This window comes from Mandrillus leucophaeus, unplaced genomic scaffold, assembly GCF_000951045.1.
Source record: "Mandrillus leucophaeus isolate KB7577 unplaced genomic scaffold, Mleu.le_1.0 Scaffold82, whole genome shotgun sequence".
Lineage (NCBI taxonomy): Eukaryota > Metazoa > Chordata > Mammalia > Primates > Cercopithecidae > Mandrillus > Mandrillus leucophaeus.
The window spans coordinates 1,831,032-1,850,770 of record NW_012108919.1 but is presented as its reverse complement, the minus strand read 5'-3'; the positions used below and the strand labels follow the sequence as shown (position 1 = coordinate 1,850,770).

Here is a 19,739-nt window from a genome sequence, read left to right as displayed (position 1 = left end):
CATCTTTGTAAAGAGCCATCCACCTATGATGCTTTTCTAACTATTACAACTACATTGTAATAGTTACATTACATTAACTACATTAGACCACATTGTTCTTAACATTTTGAGGGGAAGGGACCTGAGAATCTTGAGTGAAACCCATGAATCCCAGGCACAAAGCCCCCGATGTTACACATCTTTCTGAAGCAGAAACCCTCCCACCATCCCTCCCACCTATGACCATGCATGTTAGTATGAGCTGCTCAGGTACTGGGTAGCAACGTGGCCCCAGGATGGAAGCAGAAGCATCTCTGGGAAGGAGGGTGCTGCTTACAAAGCTCTGTGTGCCAGCACGCCCTCCCTCCGAGAGAGACTCAGCCAATCTTTCAGCTCTCATTTTGGACTCTGATTCTCAGACTGGTTTACAGACATCCTAGCACTCATCCCAAAGTCGGGATTTTTTTATTTGTATTTGTATTTGTTTTTATTTTTAACTTTTATTTTAAGTTCATGGGAACAAGTGCAGGTTTGTTACATAGGTAAACTTATGGGGGTTCGTTGTACAGATTATGTCATCACCCAGGTATTAAGCCTAGTAGCCATTACTCATTTTTCCTATCCCAGAGTCTTATGAGTTGAATATAAAACAGAAAAACACCCTTTCTTCACATGCGTACGTTTAATAACATGAAAGCCACGACAGAGGCAAAAACACTAAATCAACTTGGTATCCATTGTACTCCCTAATGTTAGGGAGACAGTGAACATATAACCCAAGCAATAAAATGCCTTCGGAAACCAAGAAGGGAAGGGCCCGAGTTTGATAAGAGAAACCCAACAATGGTTAAAACATCCATGCAACATTTCGTGGGGTCCCTTCTGCCAGTGGCCCCCGTGTGTCCGTATCTTGGAGTGTGTTAGGCTTCTGTTTCAAGAACAGACCGTGGACCTGGCTTCCTCACTTCCCCAAAAGAATTCCTACAGAAGGCTACAGGAAAGGCTTCTTGGTAACCTTCTTTGTTTCACACAATGGAAAACATGAGAAATGGACAGCACCCTCTCATCCCCAAAACACCACTATCATAGCAAGGATAATGGCTCAGTGGAGTTTCGAATTTGTATCGTGCTTTATACGTTTTCAAAGAATTTTCACGTATATGATCTTCATCAGCCCATGCAACAGCCTTGTGGTTTACCATGGAGAAAGCAGACACCAGAAGGAACTTGTTCAAGATCATGCAGCCAGATAGTGGAACAATGGGGCGAGCACCCAGACTGCACCGTCAGCCCAGCATTTCCAGCCGGCCACTAAATAGCTCTCTGTCCTGTCACCCTCTCCGACTTCTTCTCCCTCTCTATGTCCAGGCTGCCTGTCAGTTCACAATGCTATCTCATTACACATACAGATTTCAAAAGCAGAAAAACACAAACCCTTCTCTGACAAGTACATATAGATATAAAAATAAATGTGGCACTCTTCTTTATTGCTTCTTTATGGATGTCTTTCCCAGATGAAAAGACCCTGCTGGGGAACAGTTCATCGACCTGTTATTTCTTTGTACACAGATTACTCCTTAGTAATAGCAGGACCTTCACACCAGGAAATTATTTGCTAAATATTTCCCACTGTCTCACAGCTGGATCTGTCAATTTCTCCCAGACGTAAAACATCTGGGCTGGTACAGCAAAACACAGCAAGTTCAAAGAGACGTCCCCAAGATGCAGAAGTGGAGAGCTGTCCTCAGCAGTCTGTCACGGGCCAGCTGGGGGCATTTGTATTTCCCAAGACCCTTTTCCGGCTGCATCTCACCATAGCTTTTATATGACTGAAAAAGTGTCCAGGAGGTTGACCAGATAGCTGCATACATCGCTGAAAAGGTGGCCATGGAGAAGCAGCAGTGGCCCCATGCTATGTGGTCATGTGATGGTTTTCGAGGTCTGCTCACAGCAAATGGGGTGGGATCCACTTCCGGATGTTCTCAGTGAGGTGAAGGACTTCACAGGAGGATGCCATCTTCAGCGTAGGCTCATTCTTCTCTCCTCCAGTGTGACAGACAGGCACACCCCTGAGCCTCAGCTTCGGGAAGAAGAACCCGCAGAAATCCTGCTCATACCAGTTCTGTCTTGTGAAGAGTCACTGGCCCCAAATGCTTATTTGGGGAGGTGACTGGGAGAAAAGCTCGTTCCATGCCAGCTTTAGAGAAATCTGGGAAGATACTCTGGAGTCGTGCAAACTTCTAAAAAGAAATGAAATAAAAGTGAAGTGAATAATTGGAAAAATTCAGCAGTCGCCACCTCCTTTTAAACTCTGTTCACTAAGAGCTGGCTAGACAACCCATTCTGGAAGCTCCCATACTCACTGCCTCACTCGCTCCACAAGGGATTTGTACCAACCATGTCACTGGCGTCTCCAAACTTGGACCAGGAGATTCACTAATTGTGGTCATTTCAACCCCCTACTGTTAGGTCTCTGTATGGAAAGTCAATGCCCACAGAAGAAGGCATTTGCAAACAAGAAGCTAAAGTCATTCATGTTTAAAATATACTGCCTGGTAACTCTAATTATCTTCTTATATGCAAATAACCCTAACATCCTAACTGTAAGCTCCTTGAGGGCAGGAACAATGTCTTACACCTTTTTATGCCCTGTACAGTGCCTAGCATAATGTCTTGAACATAGTAGGTGCTCACTGGAGTCTTTGATTGACTGGTATCTCAAACAGAAAGCAGAGAGATGAGTGCACAGCCAGAGAGGCAAGTAAGTGAATACAGAGACACAGTGAGCGGCAAGAACCTGTCCTGGGGTAGCCCCTGGGTAGCCCCTAGGTAGCCAGCCCTGCCTGGTAGATGGAGACAAAGGGGGCAGATCACTTTCTAGAGGGGTCAGACACACATGTGGCCCTACTCTCCCACAACCGTGGTCAACGCAGGTGAGCAACCACGCAGAAAGAATCTCTGAGGGCTTTTAGCTGGAGCCTGCAACCAACAGCTCATGGGCATGTCTAGGTGCCCAAGTACCAGCCAGCCATCCTCCACCCCGGAAGCCTCCTGCTATGCCCCACTGCTCTGGCTTCTTGGGCTTAATTCTTAAGGCATGGGCAGAAATACCAAAAATAAAAGGGGAGAACCCCCATGAGAAAATAGCTTGAAGGCAGCCAAAGGAGGCTGATCTATCCCCTGGCATCCCTGGGGCAGTGGGGCCCCCTCCCTCACCCACAGGAAGAGCGGGGCCTCTGCTCTGGGATGGGGGGCCCTCAGCACTGCAACTTCTAGCACTGTGCCTACAGGGCCTCTGCTCTTTCATAGAACCCCTTGTCATTTCCCAAATGTCCTTCCTATATCTTACTTTGTTTTTTTCTTTTTTCCACAATGCTCTACATGTAGCCACTAGACAAACGCTGGAAATATTTCAGGTAGCTTCCTGTAATGATTCTCCCAGTCTAGGGGCCTCAAAAAGTCCAGGGTTCAAAGAATAATCTCTCTCACCATTATTAAATGATTCACACTGTCTGCAAAAGATATTTGGATTGGTGCCCTGGGTAATCTTTTAATAACAGAAGATGTTTTAAAAAGATACTTACGCAAGTGAAAATGATGAGTGTTAAGTAGAAAATAACCAGAGCCAGCAGCAGGACAATCTCCGCTCTGTATTTCTTAAAAGTCTCTTCTTTACGCTGTGCAGGGCATCCTTTAAAAAAGTAAGTGACATGTGAAGCCATTTTAACAGGATTTTTCTACCATGAAGAAAAGCTAAGAATGCTTTGTTCCTCAGTCCTGGAGTCCTGCTTGTCTCCTCTTCCCACCACCAGGATGAACGACAGTAACAGTGGCAGGGATGGTGATAGCAGCAGCAGCAGCCAGTGTGCACTGTTGCTCTGTGTCCGGCTGCATGCACCAGGACTTGCACACAGCATCTCCCCGAATCTTCAGAGCAGGCCTGGGTGTCCCATTTTACAGATGAAAGAGCTGAGGCTCAGAGAGGGTCAAGGACCAAGGACCAAGGACCAAGGACCAAGGCGGCTGAGCCAGGCATCTGGTCCAGGCTTATCCTGCGGCCTGTCTGCCTCCACTTTGGATGTCAAGCCTTTCCTGGCTTACTTTGTCCTCCTACCAGATGAACCACCACTTGTTAATCCATAAATTATCTTAACCTCATTAGCGTTGGGTAGACTGTGGTGTGTCCTCACCTCATGAGGATTCAGGGACTATGAAAGGAAGAAGGTGAGCTGCCCTGCTATTGCCAAAAACGTCAACAGATTTTTGTCGAATCGTTCAAGCTCTTTCGGCGAGGCTGCCAGCATGGGTGGTTGGAAGAATAGCTCCCTCAGGGTTGTTAAAGGGTGTGGTGCAGCACCAAGGGAGGGTAAGAGCAGCGAGGCCTTTAGCCCAGGAACAGATATAAAGGGAGGCGCCTCTCCCCACTCAGGTGCAACACCCAATGTGCTGTTTGGGGAAGCAAGTTGAGCTCTGGCTATAGTGTGCTTGCAAGCAGAATCTGCTCGATGCCCCAGGCAGGAATAGGTGGAGTGCAAGTGAGTGGAGGGGGTTCTGCCATTGGAGCCTATGGCTGGATCTCCAGAGAGCTGTCGACCCCTGAAAATGGATTCAACATTTTGTGCAGCAGTCTAAGGAGGGATTCGCACAGCCGTGGGTAATAAGAGCCATTGTCCTCATGGTCCCTAACACGTATTGATCATGCAGTTTATCCCGGGCACCACATTCAGCATTTTAATGCAACTTCTCATTTAACCTTCACAACAAGCCTATGTTGTAGATATTGCTTCCATTTTAGAGATTAGAGAACTGAGGTTTAGAGTCAACCAGCGATTTGCTCAAGGTCACACGCTAACAAAAGGCAGAGTTAATATTTGAGCCAGATCTAAGTGACTGCAGACTCTGACCCCTTAAGTTGTAGGCAATATTGCCTTGGAAGAGGAAAAGGAGAGAAAATCAGCTATTCTCTTCATTTTCTATCCACTTTCCACAAAACATGCCTCCCCTCTCCACTCTCCTCTGTAAGGTTCCTCTCATTCATGTGAATATTCATTGAGGGTCTACTATGTGCCCAGATACATCAGAGAAGAAAATAAAGAGGTTCTTGTTCTCTTGCGGAGACAGACAGTAAATCAATCCATAACATGCCAGTTGTACTAAGTACGAGGAAACAAAGAAACCAGGATGAAGGGCTGGAGATCCAGGAGGGCCTAAGAGAGGTGTGTGCATACACCACTAAGCAAAAAGCACACACTGCCCCCTTAAACAGGAATTGTACTCTTGCAGGGTAATAATATTACCCTAAGTCCGATTCCTTTCAGATCCTGGACAGAAGGACAAATCAACTGTTGTATGGAATCAGGGGCTCTGTGACCACATTTTTATCACTTCCAGCCTCAGCCCCTAACAAGTGTCGGGCAAAAGTCAAACAAAAGGCATCATTTAAGCCACAGAAAGAGAAAATGGAGACATGCTTGCAGCGGATTTTCACTTTCAGCCACAGATGTGATCCAAAGCTCTAGAGCTACACTCCGAAAGAGAGGATCGATTTTAGGACCTAAAGGAAGTACACATGCATTGTGCAAGAAGAAAACAAGTGCAGCAGGTCACCTCACCTGTCACTCTCAAGATCACCTTGCCGCTTAGGTTTCTCTGCCCATCCGGGTCCTGCAGAGTGCACCTGTATGCCCCCGAGTTGCAGCTGGTAGTGTTTCGGATCTTCAGGGAATAGGGCCTTTCACTGGGGGCGTCCAAAGAACCATTTTGCCCCTTCTGATGATAGTGCTGACCCCTGAGGTGGTCTTCCTGGGGTGTCTCCATCCTCTCCTCACCGCCCTCCAATAGCTGTGAAGAAGGAATCATAGCGCATCACGGTCCACTGCAAGAACTCCAACTCGACACCAGTGTTTCCATTTTGTTTTCAGAAGATCCAGCCTCAACTTATGTTTGTAAAACAAGACACGATGCTCTTGTGTGTGTGTGACCTCTGGAGGAGGAGAGATCTATGAAAATTCCTAAGGCTACATCTTCGGAATATATCAGTACTGCATCTCATGATTCTATCATAAGTATTCCAATTTCTACCCTATGTAAGAGAGAGGGAGTCACTGTTGATGATAGTGATATGCTGTGTGTGAATATAAATCTTGCTGGATTATATTTTGTGTCTATGTATACATGTATAGATAGGATTGTTCTGTATTAAATGTTCTCTTGTTTTCTTCAGATACCAACTCAGCCACTGAATGATTCCTATTTCTGTATCCCAGCCTTTTATTTGCAAAAATTCCTGAATCTGTTATGATCCTTGCCAGACAATTCAACTAAAATCAGATAGGCAGACAGACAGATGAGCAACGCCTCCTGCAAAGAGTCACCTTGTTCCTCAAGGGCTGTGTCTCTGTGTGGTCACGCTTGACGTTGCCAAATGTGCCACACCTTTTCTCTGTACTAGGGCAGCGAGACAGCTGAGAAGCATGCTTTATAGTGAGCGTATGTGTCAGATCATTTGTTGGTCATATCAAACTCCACGTCGAAGGGCAGTAACAGCTGACTTCACTGTACTCAGGACAGACCAGCCAGACTTGGGTAGATGCCCAATTTAGCCAGACGTTTCATCTGGCTGGCTTTCTGTCTTTTTTTTCTTTTTTGAGACAGGGTCTCGCTCTATCAACCAGGCTGGAGTGCAGTGGCTTGATCAGGGCTCACTGAACCCTTGGCCTCCTGAGTCAACCTTCTGGTACTCCCATCTCAGCCTCTCCAGTAGCTAGGACTATAGGCATGTGCCACCATACCTGGCTAGTTTTTATTTTTTTTTTGTTTTTTTTTTTAGAGGCAGTGTCTTGCTCTGTTGCCCAAGCTGGTCTTGAACTCCCAGACTCAAGCGATCTGCCCACCTCGGCCTCCCAAAGTTCTGGGATTACAGGCGTGAGCCACTGCGCCCAGCTTGCTTTCTGTGAATTCTTTGTGATCAAACTGGTGGAGTGTCTTCAGCATTTCCCACTGCAGAGATTAGGTTCATACCACATTCACCATTGATTCTCTCTTTCCTAGACATATTTTTAATCTGCCTAATTAACTTGCTAAGTTGCTCCTCCATTGAAATACTTTAAAGCCTCTAAAATGAATTTACACATGCAGCAAAGCAAATCCTTGTTTTCAGCCTGCCTGGGCAGCCCTTCAACATTGACATCCCCTAGCAGTACCTGAGTTTCCCTTTGCTGGTTGGCTGGGGACCAGCAGGGAGCCCAGGATTAAGTGACATTCCTTACCTGTCCCTAGCATGATAACTGCACCCAAGAGCCACCTTAGGGAAGGAGACAGAGATTATCGGGCCCCACTGCCACTGTCTTTGCTTGCACCTATTAGTGATGAATCTCCTGTTCTGGGAGTACCCTACAACTCTTCCCTGACTTTTAGGAAGGGACTCAGTGCAGGGAAAGAGATATCCAAGGAGTTAGGGAAATACTCTGAGAAGCAACTCAGGAAAGAAAACACATACACATGGGCACGTGTGCACTCGTACACATACACACACACACACAGAGTCATTTCTGCGTCTTTTATTAATTCAGGGCATATACCACAAGGTCACCAGAAAGCTCAGGCTCCAGCCCTGGTGTCTGTTATAACGCATTCCTGTAGAGTGGGCTACAGAGACATCTGGTGGCAGATTGATCGCTCCTGCAAGAAAACCTGCTCAGCTCCCTCCCAGCCCTGAGCTGAGACGAATGGCTCTTTTCAGGCCGAGCCTGTGGACATAAATCCCATTTCTTGGTGGTTCTTTTTGTGTGGAAAGATTCCTTTCTAAATAATCAAGAATCCATGGGAGGAAGTTAAAAGACTGGGGCCCTTGGGTACGCAAAAATAAAGCACAAAAAGGAGGTAGGGCCAAGGAAATTAACGGTGTCCAACTGATTCCTGAACACATCTAATTTAGCACCATTTTTCCCTTTTCAAGCCTAAGTAAACCTTATATAAACTGCAGCCTCATTATGGGCTCATACCACTCCCCTCTCCCTTTCTCTGCCCTGGCAGAACTGCTTCTTCCTACCAGGCAGGGTTTTCACAGACCAGAGGCCGAGGCCCATCCAGGGCCAATCTGTGCCTAGCATGGCCTGAAAGGTCAGTTTGAAATTATTAGTTCAGCCCAGTCCCTGCAGTCCCCATTCCAATGTCCAATCTTGCTTTTCTTTTTTTAAATTAACCTCCAAATGTGAGCATAGCTGCAACAACCATTCTGAGATTATTCACCCATGGTTTTCTCCTGGGGAGCTCCTCTCCCATCCAGCAACCCCTCCCTCAGCTCAGAGAGGCCCATCTGAAAGTCAAGACCAAAACTGTGAACCCCTCTGGACCTGGGAGAAATATAAACTATTGTGTCTATTTACATAAAGATGGCCCCATTATTGTGTTAGCTGCTGGGAACTGTTGAAGCAAAAAGGTGCTGGTGATCAAAACCGGCTGGCAGTGACTTCTGCCTATTTGCAGAGAATTCATTTTAAACATCAGCAGCAACACCAATAAAATGTAGTTTATTTGATGGTTAGATTTCCACGGGCCTCTGGCAAAACCGTCAGTGGGCTGCTAGTTATTTTTAAATGACAAAACAAAGGCAGGGTGAGCCATAAGAACAGAAAGAAGAACCAAGGGACAAGGCAAGACAAAGAACCCCCAAAGCAACCTGCAGAATTCTGAAGAGCTGAAACATCACTGCCATCAGTGGGATCGTGGCAAAATATCTCAACTCTCAGAGGGTCATCTTCCAAACACCCCGTTTCCTAAATGACCCAGAGAACTATCGGCAAAACCTCGGAACTCTTGCCAAACTAATGAACAGGACCGTTTGCCTGATAACCAACTACAGCAAAAAGAATTCCCTGTAAATTCACACACTGCAGCTGGAAATCTTTCAGAACCCTCCCTCTAACCTCCAGTGTTAGGGATATACATTTTCAGCTAAACTTTCTCTTGTGACCCCCAGCTGTAGAATGTGGCGTTTGTCCACAGCTACAAAAGTCGTAGTAGTTTTCTTGTTAATGTTGCATACTCAGAATGGGGGTGGAGCCCTAGCAGGACCAAGGGACCATATGCAGAAGCTCAAATCATTATCACCAGATACATGGCCAGGCAGCTATCACCCTGCTTTATCGGATGAGCTAACTGTGGCAGAGGCACCACCAAAAACTGAAGGAGAAATTTCAGTGGGAGGAAAATGGAGTAACAGCAAATGGGCCATCCTCACTTTGCTTTGTTTTATGAGTTCTCATAAACATTGGAGCTGGCTCAGAATCAACCACTGGCAAGAACAGCTCTTTAAACATTCCAAATCTAAAAGTGTTCCATCGCTTCTCTGCAAAAGCATTTTAGGAAATAGTAATTTATAACAAAAGGAACCCTCAGATTCATTCACAGCCAACCATAATTGACAGGAACTATTTAATGCACCCTTCACAACGCTAATATTGTAGTACAGTGCGCTAAAGCACAACACAATTTCAGCAAATTAATTACTCAAAACACTCATCCCAATCATGTTGTAAAAATCCACATGTTGTGCATTAACTTTTATGCTGACAACTGTATCATTTTTGGTTGAGCTGGAAAAGTGCAAACGTGAGACATCTCATTTTCAGAAAGCCTGGGGACTGTGACTTGTCTCAAGGCCTCCAATTTGACTAAATCATTTAAATACCATATTCTTTCTCTCAAATGGAGATTTGACCTTAAGGAAACCACAAGCCCTAAATTAAAATAAACTCTTTTTGATCTGCAGAATGCTAAATCAAGCAAACACAAGTACTAATTTTATGGGCACGTGAATGGAGTCATTTTTGTTTTTTTTTTTTTAAATGATGAACGAATTTGAACTAAAACAAAAGACATAAAATAAATCATCAATTATGGCTGAAACTTAACCAATATTAAAACATCCAATTGTAGAAAGCGTTTTTTTTTTTAAAGTTTACATAATTTTATCCAAATATATGCCAACCTCCCACATTACCATATTTGAATCTAAGAGGGTGATAGTTTCATTTTATAGCAAAAAAAGAGTTTTGATCACAAAATTGAAATCTAAATTTATCATACATCAGATTTGTTAAGAACGCAGGGCCAGGCACGGTGGCTCACGCCTATAATCCCAGCACTTTGGGAGGCCAAGGCAGGTGGATCATACGAGGTCAGGAGTTCAAGACCAGCCTGGCCAACATGGTGAAACCCCGTCCCCACCACAAATACAAAATATTAGCTGGGCATGGTAGTGGGCATCTGTTAATTCCAGCTACTTGGAAGGTTGAGGTAGGAGAACCCAGGAGATGGAGGTTGCAGTGAGCCGAGATCGTGCCATTGTACTCCAGCCTGGGTGACAGAGCAAGACTCTGTCTCAAAAAAAAAAAGGGGGGGTGGGTGGGGGGAAATGCCATAGCTGCCTACCTAAAAGAAAAAAAAAAGTATAAAAGTTTCATCTAATGATTTGATAAAACATATTTAAGGGTATAGATTGTAAGGATTTAAGGTTGGTATTGAATTAATCTGATGTATTCCAACCACATTGAGCAGCTTTTTTTTATTGCATTTCTTGTGCACTAACATTCATGTACCTTGGTTTCTAACTCAATTAAAGTGCCAATATAATTCCCATTCATCATAAAAACAGCTCTTTATAATGTGCAAAATAGTTTGGCTCAGAGGTTGATGTCATAATGAGGGTAGAATGTATGAGCATTAATATCTTTTTTTCTATGCGTAGTTTTATTAGAAAAATGATTTTCCACTTTGAAATTTACTGGGTCTAACAGACAGAGCTGGATTTATGGCTGTTAACAGAGTTATGAGTATAGCAGAGGCAACATAATTAAGAGCACAGGCATTGGCATTGGACTGAGCTGGAACCAAACCCCAGCCCTCCCACGGCTACCTCTGCTCTTGGCCAACTGACTGAACCACTCTCAGGCTTGGATAGCTCCACTGGAGTCTGGGGGTGATCACATCTCACTGAGCTGGCATGAAGATACTTATGATGATGTATACAGACCCTAAGCACCGTATCGATCACACAGAAAGCCCTAAAGATGTTACTACTCTCTCTCTCTCTCTTTTTTTTAGAGCCAAGGTTTCACTCTGCATACTAAATAGTTCCCTGAATATAAGAAGTATTGAAAAAGTATTTACTGAATGAATGCATGAATTTTAGAAAACAATGAGAAAGTTGCAAGAGCACTAGCTTTGGAATCAAAGGACTGAAGTCAATCCCAGCTTCTCCATGCGTTAGCTGGGTCATCTTACATACGTCACTTCACCTCTGAGCCATTTCGTCATCTGGAGCTCCCTTACTTGCTCATGGGGTTATTATAAGAATCAAGTGAGAAAACACAGAAAAGTGCTATATAATTGGTAATGCTGGCAATAGAAATTATTCTTATATGTGATAGCTTTCCACACCATCCACCCATTCTGTCACTTCCCTCACCAATGACACTTCCCATCTCCTCTGGGAAAGTTGTCCTAGAAGTCCCAATCTCTGCTCTAGGGAGAAACTGTTTTTTCCACATACAGTGTCTTCAAAATATCCACAACATTCTGAATTTTTTTAAGCACCATCATAATAATATAGCAAAGCCCCTTTGGAATTGAGATTTGAAGGCAATGTTGGACCCTTCATTGTTCATGCCAATCATCTCTCTTTCATTAGCGTCCTGTGGGGCCTGCTGGACCTGGAAGAGGTACCATTACAAGCTCTGAGTTCATGTCCTCTGAAGAACTCCACACCTAGGTTCTAGAGGAGGCAACTTAACTCAGGCCTGGTATCCCATGATCATGGAGACTGGCTCTGATAGGCACGTGACCCAGTCAAAGTCCCTTGAGAATACTCAGACATACGGTGAGATATTTGAAGAGAAACACAACCTTCTCCTTTGCACTTGCTTCTGGAAGGATATACAGGTTGAGCATCCCTAATCCAAAAATCTGAAACACTTCTGCTCCCAAGCATTTCAGGTAAGGGATGTGCAACCTGTCCAACTCTGTACTTATTGGCTATGATCTGGCTGCTATGTGGAGGCTGGACACAGAACCAATGTAAAGGAAGGCAGAGTTGAGAGATGGAGAGTCACCAAGTCCTGGGGACATTCATGAACCTCTACACCTAGCTATGTGCATTTGCCAGGGCTGCAGAGCACCACAAACTGGGTGGCTGAAACAACAGAAATGTACTCTCTCACAGTTCAAAGGAAGCCGGAAGTCCAAAATCAAGGTGTTGCCAGGGCCAAGCTCTCTGAAGGCCTTAGGGGAGAATCTGTTCTGTGCCTTTCTCTTAGCTTCTAGTGGTTGCCAGCAGTCCTCGGCACTGTTTGGCTTGTAGACACATCACTCCAATCCCTGTGTCTGTCTTCACGTAGCGTTCTCCCTGTTGTCTGTGTCAGTGTGTGTTTTCTCTTATTAGGACATCATTCATACTGAAGTAGGGCCCACCCTAGTCAGGTCGGACCTCATCTCAATTTGATTACATTTGCAAAGACTCTATTTCGAAATAAAGTCACAATCACAAGCATCAGAAATTGGAACTTCTGATCTTTTGGGGGGGCATAATTCAAGCCACAATGCCACCTGTATCTGAAAAGTGAACTGTATTTTGATTTTTCAATTTTTTCCCATTCCAATTATATATAAGCCAATATATTTCCTTTTCCTTAGGCTAGTTTTGATTGGATTTACAATCCCTCACAACTGAAAGACTCCTAATGATAAGGCACCCTGCACCACCATGTAAATAAGGGTGGTACGTAGGGGGCTATCGGCACATGGCTCCAGACTCGAGGTCAGTCCTGCTTTGTCCCTTGGGCTCACATGCCTCCCACTCCTTGGGGAATGAGACCTCAAGGGCTGATTTGAATCAGAACCTCTGTTCTCCAGAACTGCTAGTCCAAGGCGATTATGAACTGTTTATGGAAACCAGCATCCTTCTTTTCCTAAAGGTTTTCCTTATGTGGACCCATAATCCTAGGCAGTTACCAGCTCTTCTAGAATCAGTAACCTCGATTCTATCAGTAATACCGATCCTAATCCGTAACCCCGAGGACTGCTGGCAAGCACTAGGAGCTAAGAACTGGAACAACTCTCCAAACTGTACCGATGTGGGACATGCAGTAGACTGGTCCTCCAAGAAAGCATCAAGTGATATTAACAAGCCTTGGGCTCCCAAGTCTTTACAGTTCCACATGAAACACAGGGAAATTTTACCCAAATATACCTCAGTGCAAAACAAAACAAAATGAAAAACAAAAACATGCTTATGAGTAATAAAGGAATCTTAGGGAAGTATTTTCCGTCCAGCTCCATTTTGAGCTAATGATTGTTGATACAAAATTTAGGGTTCTTCCAGGAGCAGCCAGGAAGGTACTATGGAAACAGCTTTAGATGGAGGAAACTTTTTTTAGGTAATCAATCTGCTTTTAGTCTTGCCCTACATAAAACTTCCCCTTATGTCACTGAGACCTTCTCCAAACTTCCTCTTCTTTGTGTAGTGACATTGCCAAGTACTTAGCTAAGACAATTCAGTCCTCATGTGACTCAGGTTCCCCCTTTTATTAATGGAAAACAAGTTGGGTTTTTTCTTTAGTTTAGTTTGTTGTTTTTTTTTTTTCCAATTGAACTTTCAGCCGCTTTCTTCCTCCCTCCCCACTGTCAAGTTAAAAGATTTTGGCAACTTGTGCTTTGTTCCACTACAGTCCAAAACTCTCAGTGATCCACCATTCTCATCTAGATGGACTTCTTCTATAGCCCCTCGGTGGCAGCCTCATTCTTCCTTGCCCACTTTTCCTCAGAACCACATGGACAGGACTGGTGACCAAGAGAAAAGAAGGAAAAGAATGAAGTCTCCCTCTGACACTCAACTTCTAAGAAGAATCATATTCTATCCATCACCAGGAGAAATATGTTTTGCTTTAGGCATATTTTGCATTATGCCATTCTCTGTGCTTAAAATCCTTCAATGGGGTCAGGTGCGGTGGCTTACGCCTGTAATCCCAGCACTTTGGGAGGCTTAGGCAGATGGATCACCTGAGGTCAGGAGTTCGAGACCAGCCTCGCCAACATGGTGAAACCCCATCTCTACTAAAAATACAAAAAATTAGCCGGGCATGGTGACGGGCGCCTGTAATCCCAGCTACTCAGGAGGCTAAGGCAGGGGAATCACCTGAACCTGGGAAGTGGAAGTTGCAGTGAGCTGAGATCACACCATTATACTCCAGCCTGGGCGACAAGAGAAAAACTCCATCTCAAAAAAAAAAAAAATTCCTTCAGTAGCTCCTTCCTACCAAAAGGATAAAGTTCAGTCATTATTGTTGGGCATTGGAGGCCCCTCACAATCTGTCTCTAGCTTACTTTCTAATGTTATTTCTCAGCCATCTGCTGTTTAAGTCTCCCTTCTACATTACTGGTTACCTCAATGGTTCCCAGAAGGTCTTAGTGGATTCCCATGCCTTTGCTCAAGATGGTCCTCTGGCAAAAGTTGTACATTGATCCTGAGATGGCCAATGCCAGGCCCAGGACGGGGCACGCATTTGGGACTTAGAAATATTTACTAAACAATGAAAGTGTAAATATGAGAGACATCTGAAAAGCAACTTTACATCTTTCATGGTTTGACCTAGGGAGGAACCCATAAAAGTGATTCAACCAGGTCAAGTACTAGAGGTGCCAATGGGGAGAGTAAGATTTTTTTTTTTAATTCTAACATACATTGTTTTCATAATTCAGTGGTTCTACATTTAATGTAGAAATGTTTCCTTTTTGTCCTATAACATGTTCTTAAATCCATCTTACAACAGAATCATTCTAGAATCAAGGAAGCACAGTCAGTGTTCAGCACTGGCTCCTCCATGGGCCATGAGGGTCTGTGGCTGTATAAATTACATCTGCCCCAACTGCGTATCAACTCTAGGCCTTCCTAAGGCACTCTGCTCTCCTCAGTATCCCTGGTTCTGTAGCTCATTATCACACAAGATGGTAGAGACAGAAAACATAACTCCACCAAAAAGAAGTTTAGCAACATACGTGGAAGACAGCCTTGAACTTTTGAAGTGGTCTCATGCAAGCCATTAACCTGCTCTCCAACAGTTTCCTTAGTGTTAATGTCAGAAGCGGAACACTCCATGGATGGCCCATGATCTGCCCCAGCTGGGGCTCTTCTCCATATTATAAAATCTATTTATAGTAGACTATTATCTGAAGTCACACTCTTACTTCCCTTTTCTCCCTTCCTTTGGAAATCATCTGAAAGGGGCACTTGTCTTGTGATGCTTCACTGTCCTCACCCCCGCAGCATCACCCAGAGATGACACCATATATCCTCTTTCGTTTTGCATCACCCGTAGGCTGTCAGGGCTCCTAGCATGATACAAGAAGGCATTGCATCTCTGGGATAAATGACCACTCGTTATTAATCTTAGTGAATATCAACCAAGCCCAAAGTACTCCATCCAAAGTTGTCCTCTCTCTCCAAACCTACATTAATGAGTGTAGACACAGCGATGCTTTTCATAAAGTATGGATGCAGCCCTTTAATGCACGGCTTTACTCCTCACAGACATGATACTGTGCTATGCCCTCTTATACCAGAATTTAACCACAGGTCATGGCCAGTGGAAGAAAAGTCATGGATCAAAATCTATTTGCATTATTTTCTCAAAATAGCTCCTCAAAGAACCACATCTATTACAACTTTCCTTTTCTTTCTTTTCTTTACTTTTTTTTTTTTTTTTTTGTAGAGACAGGTCTCACTACATTGCCCAGGCTGGCCTCAAACTCCTGGGTTCAAGCAATCCTCCCATCTTGGCCTCCTAAAATGCTGGGATTACAGGCATGAGCCTGAGCCATCACACCCAGCTTATTACAACTTTAAAAGATAAATCGATTGGCTCATGCCTGTAATCCTAGCACTTTGGGAGGCCGAAGTGGGAGGATGGCTTCAGCTCGGGAGTTGGAGAACAGCCTGGGCAATGTATTGAGATCTTGTCTCTACAAAAAATTAAAGACATAAAAATTAGCCAGCTGTGGTGGTACGCTCTTGTAGTCTCAGCTACGCTACTTGGGAGGCTGAGGTGGGAGGATTACTCGAGCCCAGGAAGTCGAGGCTGCAGTGAGCCGTCTTCATGTCACTGTACTCCAGCTTGGGAAACAGAGTGAGACTCTGTCTCAAAAAATAAAAATAAAGCTAAATTGAGCTACTATCCTAACGAATATAATTTATTAACTTTTCTATTTCTTCTCAATCACCCATTCTGCCTTAAAAAGTGTAAGGGAGGAAGGGATGAGAGGAGGACCTTTTGTTGGATCCCAGTTAAGAGGACACGGTCCATAGAAGAGACGAGCTGGGCCAACAGGAATTGGGATATCTCTGTCCACTTTTGGCTTCACCTTTACCCTCCTGCGCATGTCTCCATTAAGTCCCCTCTGGCCCATCTCACTGCATCTTTGAAACAGAGAGAATAAAATGAACACTCTTCCTTACCAACCCTAATGTTGCAAACAGATTGGATGCTGTCTGTTTTGAGTTTTCTGGTCAAAGGCATATGATAAAAAACACACGGTTTACATGGGTCCTTTTGTTAATTACAAGTAATCAGTGCCAAATGGACAAAGGCAAGATGCTACATGGTACCGGAGGATTGAGTGGTGAATGGAATTTTAAATTATGAGTCATTATAACCATACTTATGATACGCAGATAGCCTGCAGAATGTACTTCAATCTGGTGGATGGTGAAAACCCACTGCAAGGGACTCTGCTTTCCTTGCCCAGCACGAAGCCCCCTCCTGTGCTGGCAAAACAGGTTTTACAAAGCCAGGGTAGTGATGATGAAGTGAGGCGAGATGGGATAAGCTGGCTCTGGTCACCAAAATGAAATTCCTCCCTTTATGGCTACCCCTCTACTTTGATGAAACATTTTACAAGAAACTTGTAGAAAAATGACCAGACGCTTAATCTTCTGTAAAATGAAATATTTCGGCATTTCAACACTGGCCTTATCTCCAGAACACTCTATCCATTTTTGTTGTATAAACGCAATCAATGCAAAAGTATAATTATTGGGCTGGAAGATAATAAATACGTACAGAATATGCTGAGACCTGTTTAAAAAAAAAAATGCTTAAAGGCACATTACATGTCACTTTCGAGGCACCTGATTCATTTATTGGTATAGCGTAACTCTCCTATCCACGAATCTCAATCACCATTTACTTCTCAAAAAGTAACTACAGTATGACTTTTCATTGGCACTATTCCATGAATCAGCAGGAAAAAAAGAATGCCTAGAGACTGCCGTCCCTTTTTTTCTTGACAGAGTTTTGAAAGACCATCAGGGTCAATCTTGCAAGAACTGTGTCCAATAAACAAGCTCATGCGTTACAGAGTTACATCACCACCTGACATCCAAGTTGAAGTCCAAGGTTAATTGCTATGGTTTAGTGGACTATTCCAAATGACCCTGTGCAAGAAGCTTTCACCCCAGAACTGTCTGAACTTTACAGTCGGAAATTTCATCTACTTGTTTCATGAGTACTTTTTAATTACTCCCTGGGGGTGTTAATAATGTTTTCTTTCTTTATTACATAATTACTCTCTGGAAGGGATAGTGATTTCATGTTTTCCCCCTTCTTTGAGATAACTAAGTCCCTGCCTGGTTAGCCCAGGGGCACTTTGATTTTCTTTACCTTAAGTTATTCAGGTAGAAAACAGAGATATCAACATAGACCTCAAACAACTCAGGATTTGGAATCAGACTGTTTGGTTCAAATCCCAACTCCACCATTTAGCCAGTGCAACAGTGGACAGGTTATTTCCCTCCCTAAGGCTCAGTTTCCTCACCTGTAAAGTAGGAACAGTAACAGTACTGATCCCTAAGTCCATTCTTCCAATGGATGGAAATGGATAGTGGATGTAAATATTTACCTTGGAGCTTGGCATGTGGTGAGCATTCAAAAATTGTTTTTACAATATTTTTTAAAATAGTGTTGTTTTGACTATGAGAACAACTTTGGAATTGTTGTGTTTGCTGATCCTACAGTAAGGTACAAATGAAGTAAGAATATTTAACACCTAACTTTCATATACCATACAATGCTCTGAGGCAGCAGCACCAACGCCGTTATGCATAACTCATGAGGTGCTGGGCTGAATTCACAGAGCACCTTTGCAATTTATAGGGCAAAAATTAGGTGCCGTGAAGAATACACAAAAGTATTGATACAGCCACTGCCCCCCAGGGAACTGACAATCCAGTTAGGAGACACACACACAAAGAGATCACCGCAATGATGCCTTGTACTGTTAACTGGCCAGAGACACGTACAGGTTCTTACAGTATCTTTTATGGTGGGCAGAACAAAGCCCTGCATTTTGGGGAAAGCTACAAGTGCACAGATTTGCCCCCACCGTAAGACAGCAAATCAGTGAGAGCTACAGAGTGAGGCTGGAATATTATATTCATTTGGGTTAAAATGGAGGTGCAGTGGTAGCAGTGGCCTGACTTAAAGAAGGACCAGTGATATCGAACAGTAGCTGCTTGACTTTAGAATGACACCATCATTGCCATCTTAGAATCTGAGAATGTTTCAGTCAAGAGGAAACCTTGAAAAAGCCTCCTTGCCACTCAGTCCTCTTACAGTAGGAGCAGCAAGGCCTGTTCTTACACATGCGGGCTCCGGTTCATGCATCCACCTGATGCCCTCATGGCTGCCTCTCTCACGGCTGCCAGAGGAAGGAGGAGGAGGGCTAGGGGAGGAAGCCAAGGGTATCCCACAAAGGGGATGACCACTGATAACTACCACGGATGAAATGGCCTAAGTCACTTCTGTGTCTTAGCCCTTCATTTCAAATTGCCCCCTCCCCCTCCCATGTATCATGGGCATCACAGTCACAAAACACAAGAAATCAGAAGTCTGGAGACATTCCCCCTGTCCAATGCCCAAATCTAGGTCCCTGTTGCTTTCTTCCTGACCTGTAGGCCCACAACCACAGGTGGCCTCCAGAATTAATCCAAATGAGAGAGTCTCTGCCCTTCCAAAACGTCTTAAGTGGATCATTCATCTCAGGCCACCTTCAGGGGCAGGAAGGGGATTGAGGTCTGCGGAGAGCAAAACCTAAGTCGGCCCTGTACCTGGATGCGGATAGGGCGGGGGAGGCGCGACGGGAGACTGGGTACTCCAAGATCAGCTGCGGGAGACGCCCCCCGCCCCCACCCGGCAGCCACAGAGGGTCGCCATCCTCGGGGAGATGGTTCCCGCTGCCTTCAAATGAGTCCACCAAACCCCAGCCCGCGGGCATCGTAGCACCCACCTTGACCCAGGAGACCGTGTAGGGAACCTGCGGATCCCAGGGGGCGGTGCAGGGCAAGTCCACATCTTCGGAGCAAGCCACCTTCACCTCCGGCGTCGCGGGAGCCAGGCTGTAGGCTACAAGAAAGAGAGAGTGCGTCGTGAGCAAGCGACCGACGGGAGGGGGTGTCGTGGAGGGGCGGGGGGCGACAGGCGCTCGCGGGCCCTACCGCAGCTCAGGAGTAGAAGCTGGAGGCCGCGCGACATGGCTGGAGCGCTGCGCCGCTGCCACGAGCTGCAGGACTGTGGCGCGCTGGCGCCGGCTGCCCTTTTATGCCCGTGCTTTGGGGAACTTCCCTACGCGCCAGCCCCGGGGATTCCCCGGCGGGTAGCGGAAGCGGGTGGCGCGCCCCTCTAGTACCGCTTAGGCCGGGGCGCCCCCGT

General features: G+C 44.9%; 1 protein-coding gene across 3 annotated transcripts in view; it reads right to left on the bottom strand.

Moving 5' to 3' along the window:
• Positions 1–439: 439 nt before the first annotated feature.
• Positions 440–19,739, bottom strand: part of CD83 (CD83 molecule) — a 19,637-nt gene continuing 337 nt past the window's right edge. Inside the window, exons 1-5 of one of the 3 annotated variants that reach the window (XM_011967917.1) lie at positions 19,526–19,739; positions 19,318–19,433; positions 5,592–5,820; positions 3,564–3,670; positions 440–2,219 (exon numbers count right to left, since the gene is read on the bottom strand). In XM_011967917.1, the coding sequence (XP_011823307.1) occupies positions 2,091–2,219; positions 3,564–3,670; positions 5,592–5,820; positions 19,318–19,433; positions 19,526–19,562 (618 nt within the window). In that variant the 5' untranslated portion in view covers positions 19,563–19,739 and the 3' untranslated portion in view covers positions 440–2,090. The remainder of the gene's footprint in view (positions 2,220–3,563; positions 3,671–5,591; positions 5,821–19,317; positions 19,434–19,525) is intronic. The other 2 variants (XM_011967918.1, XM_011967919.1) reach the window with 2 other exon arrangements.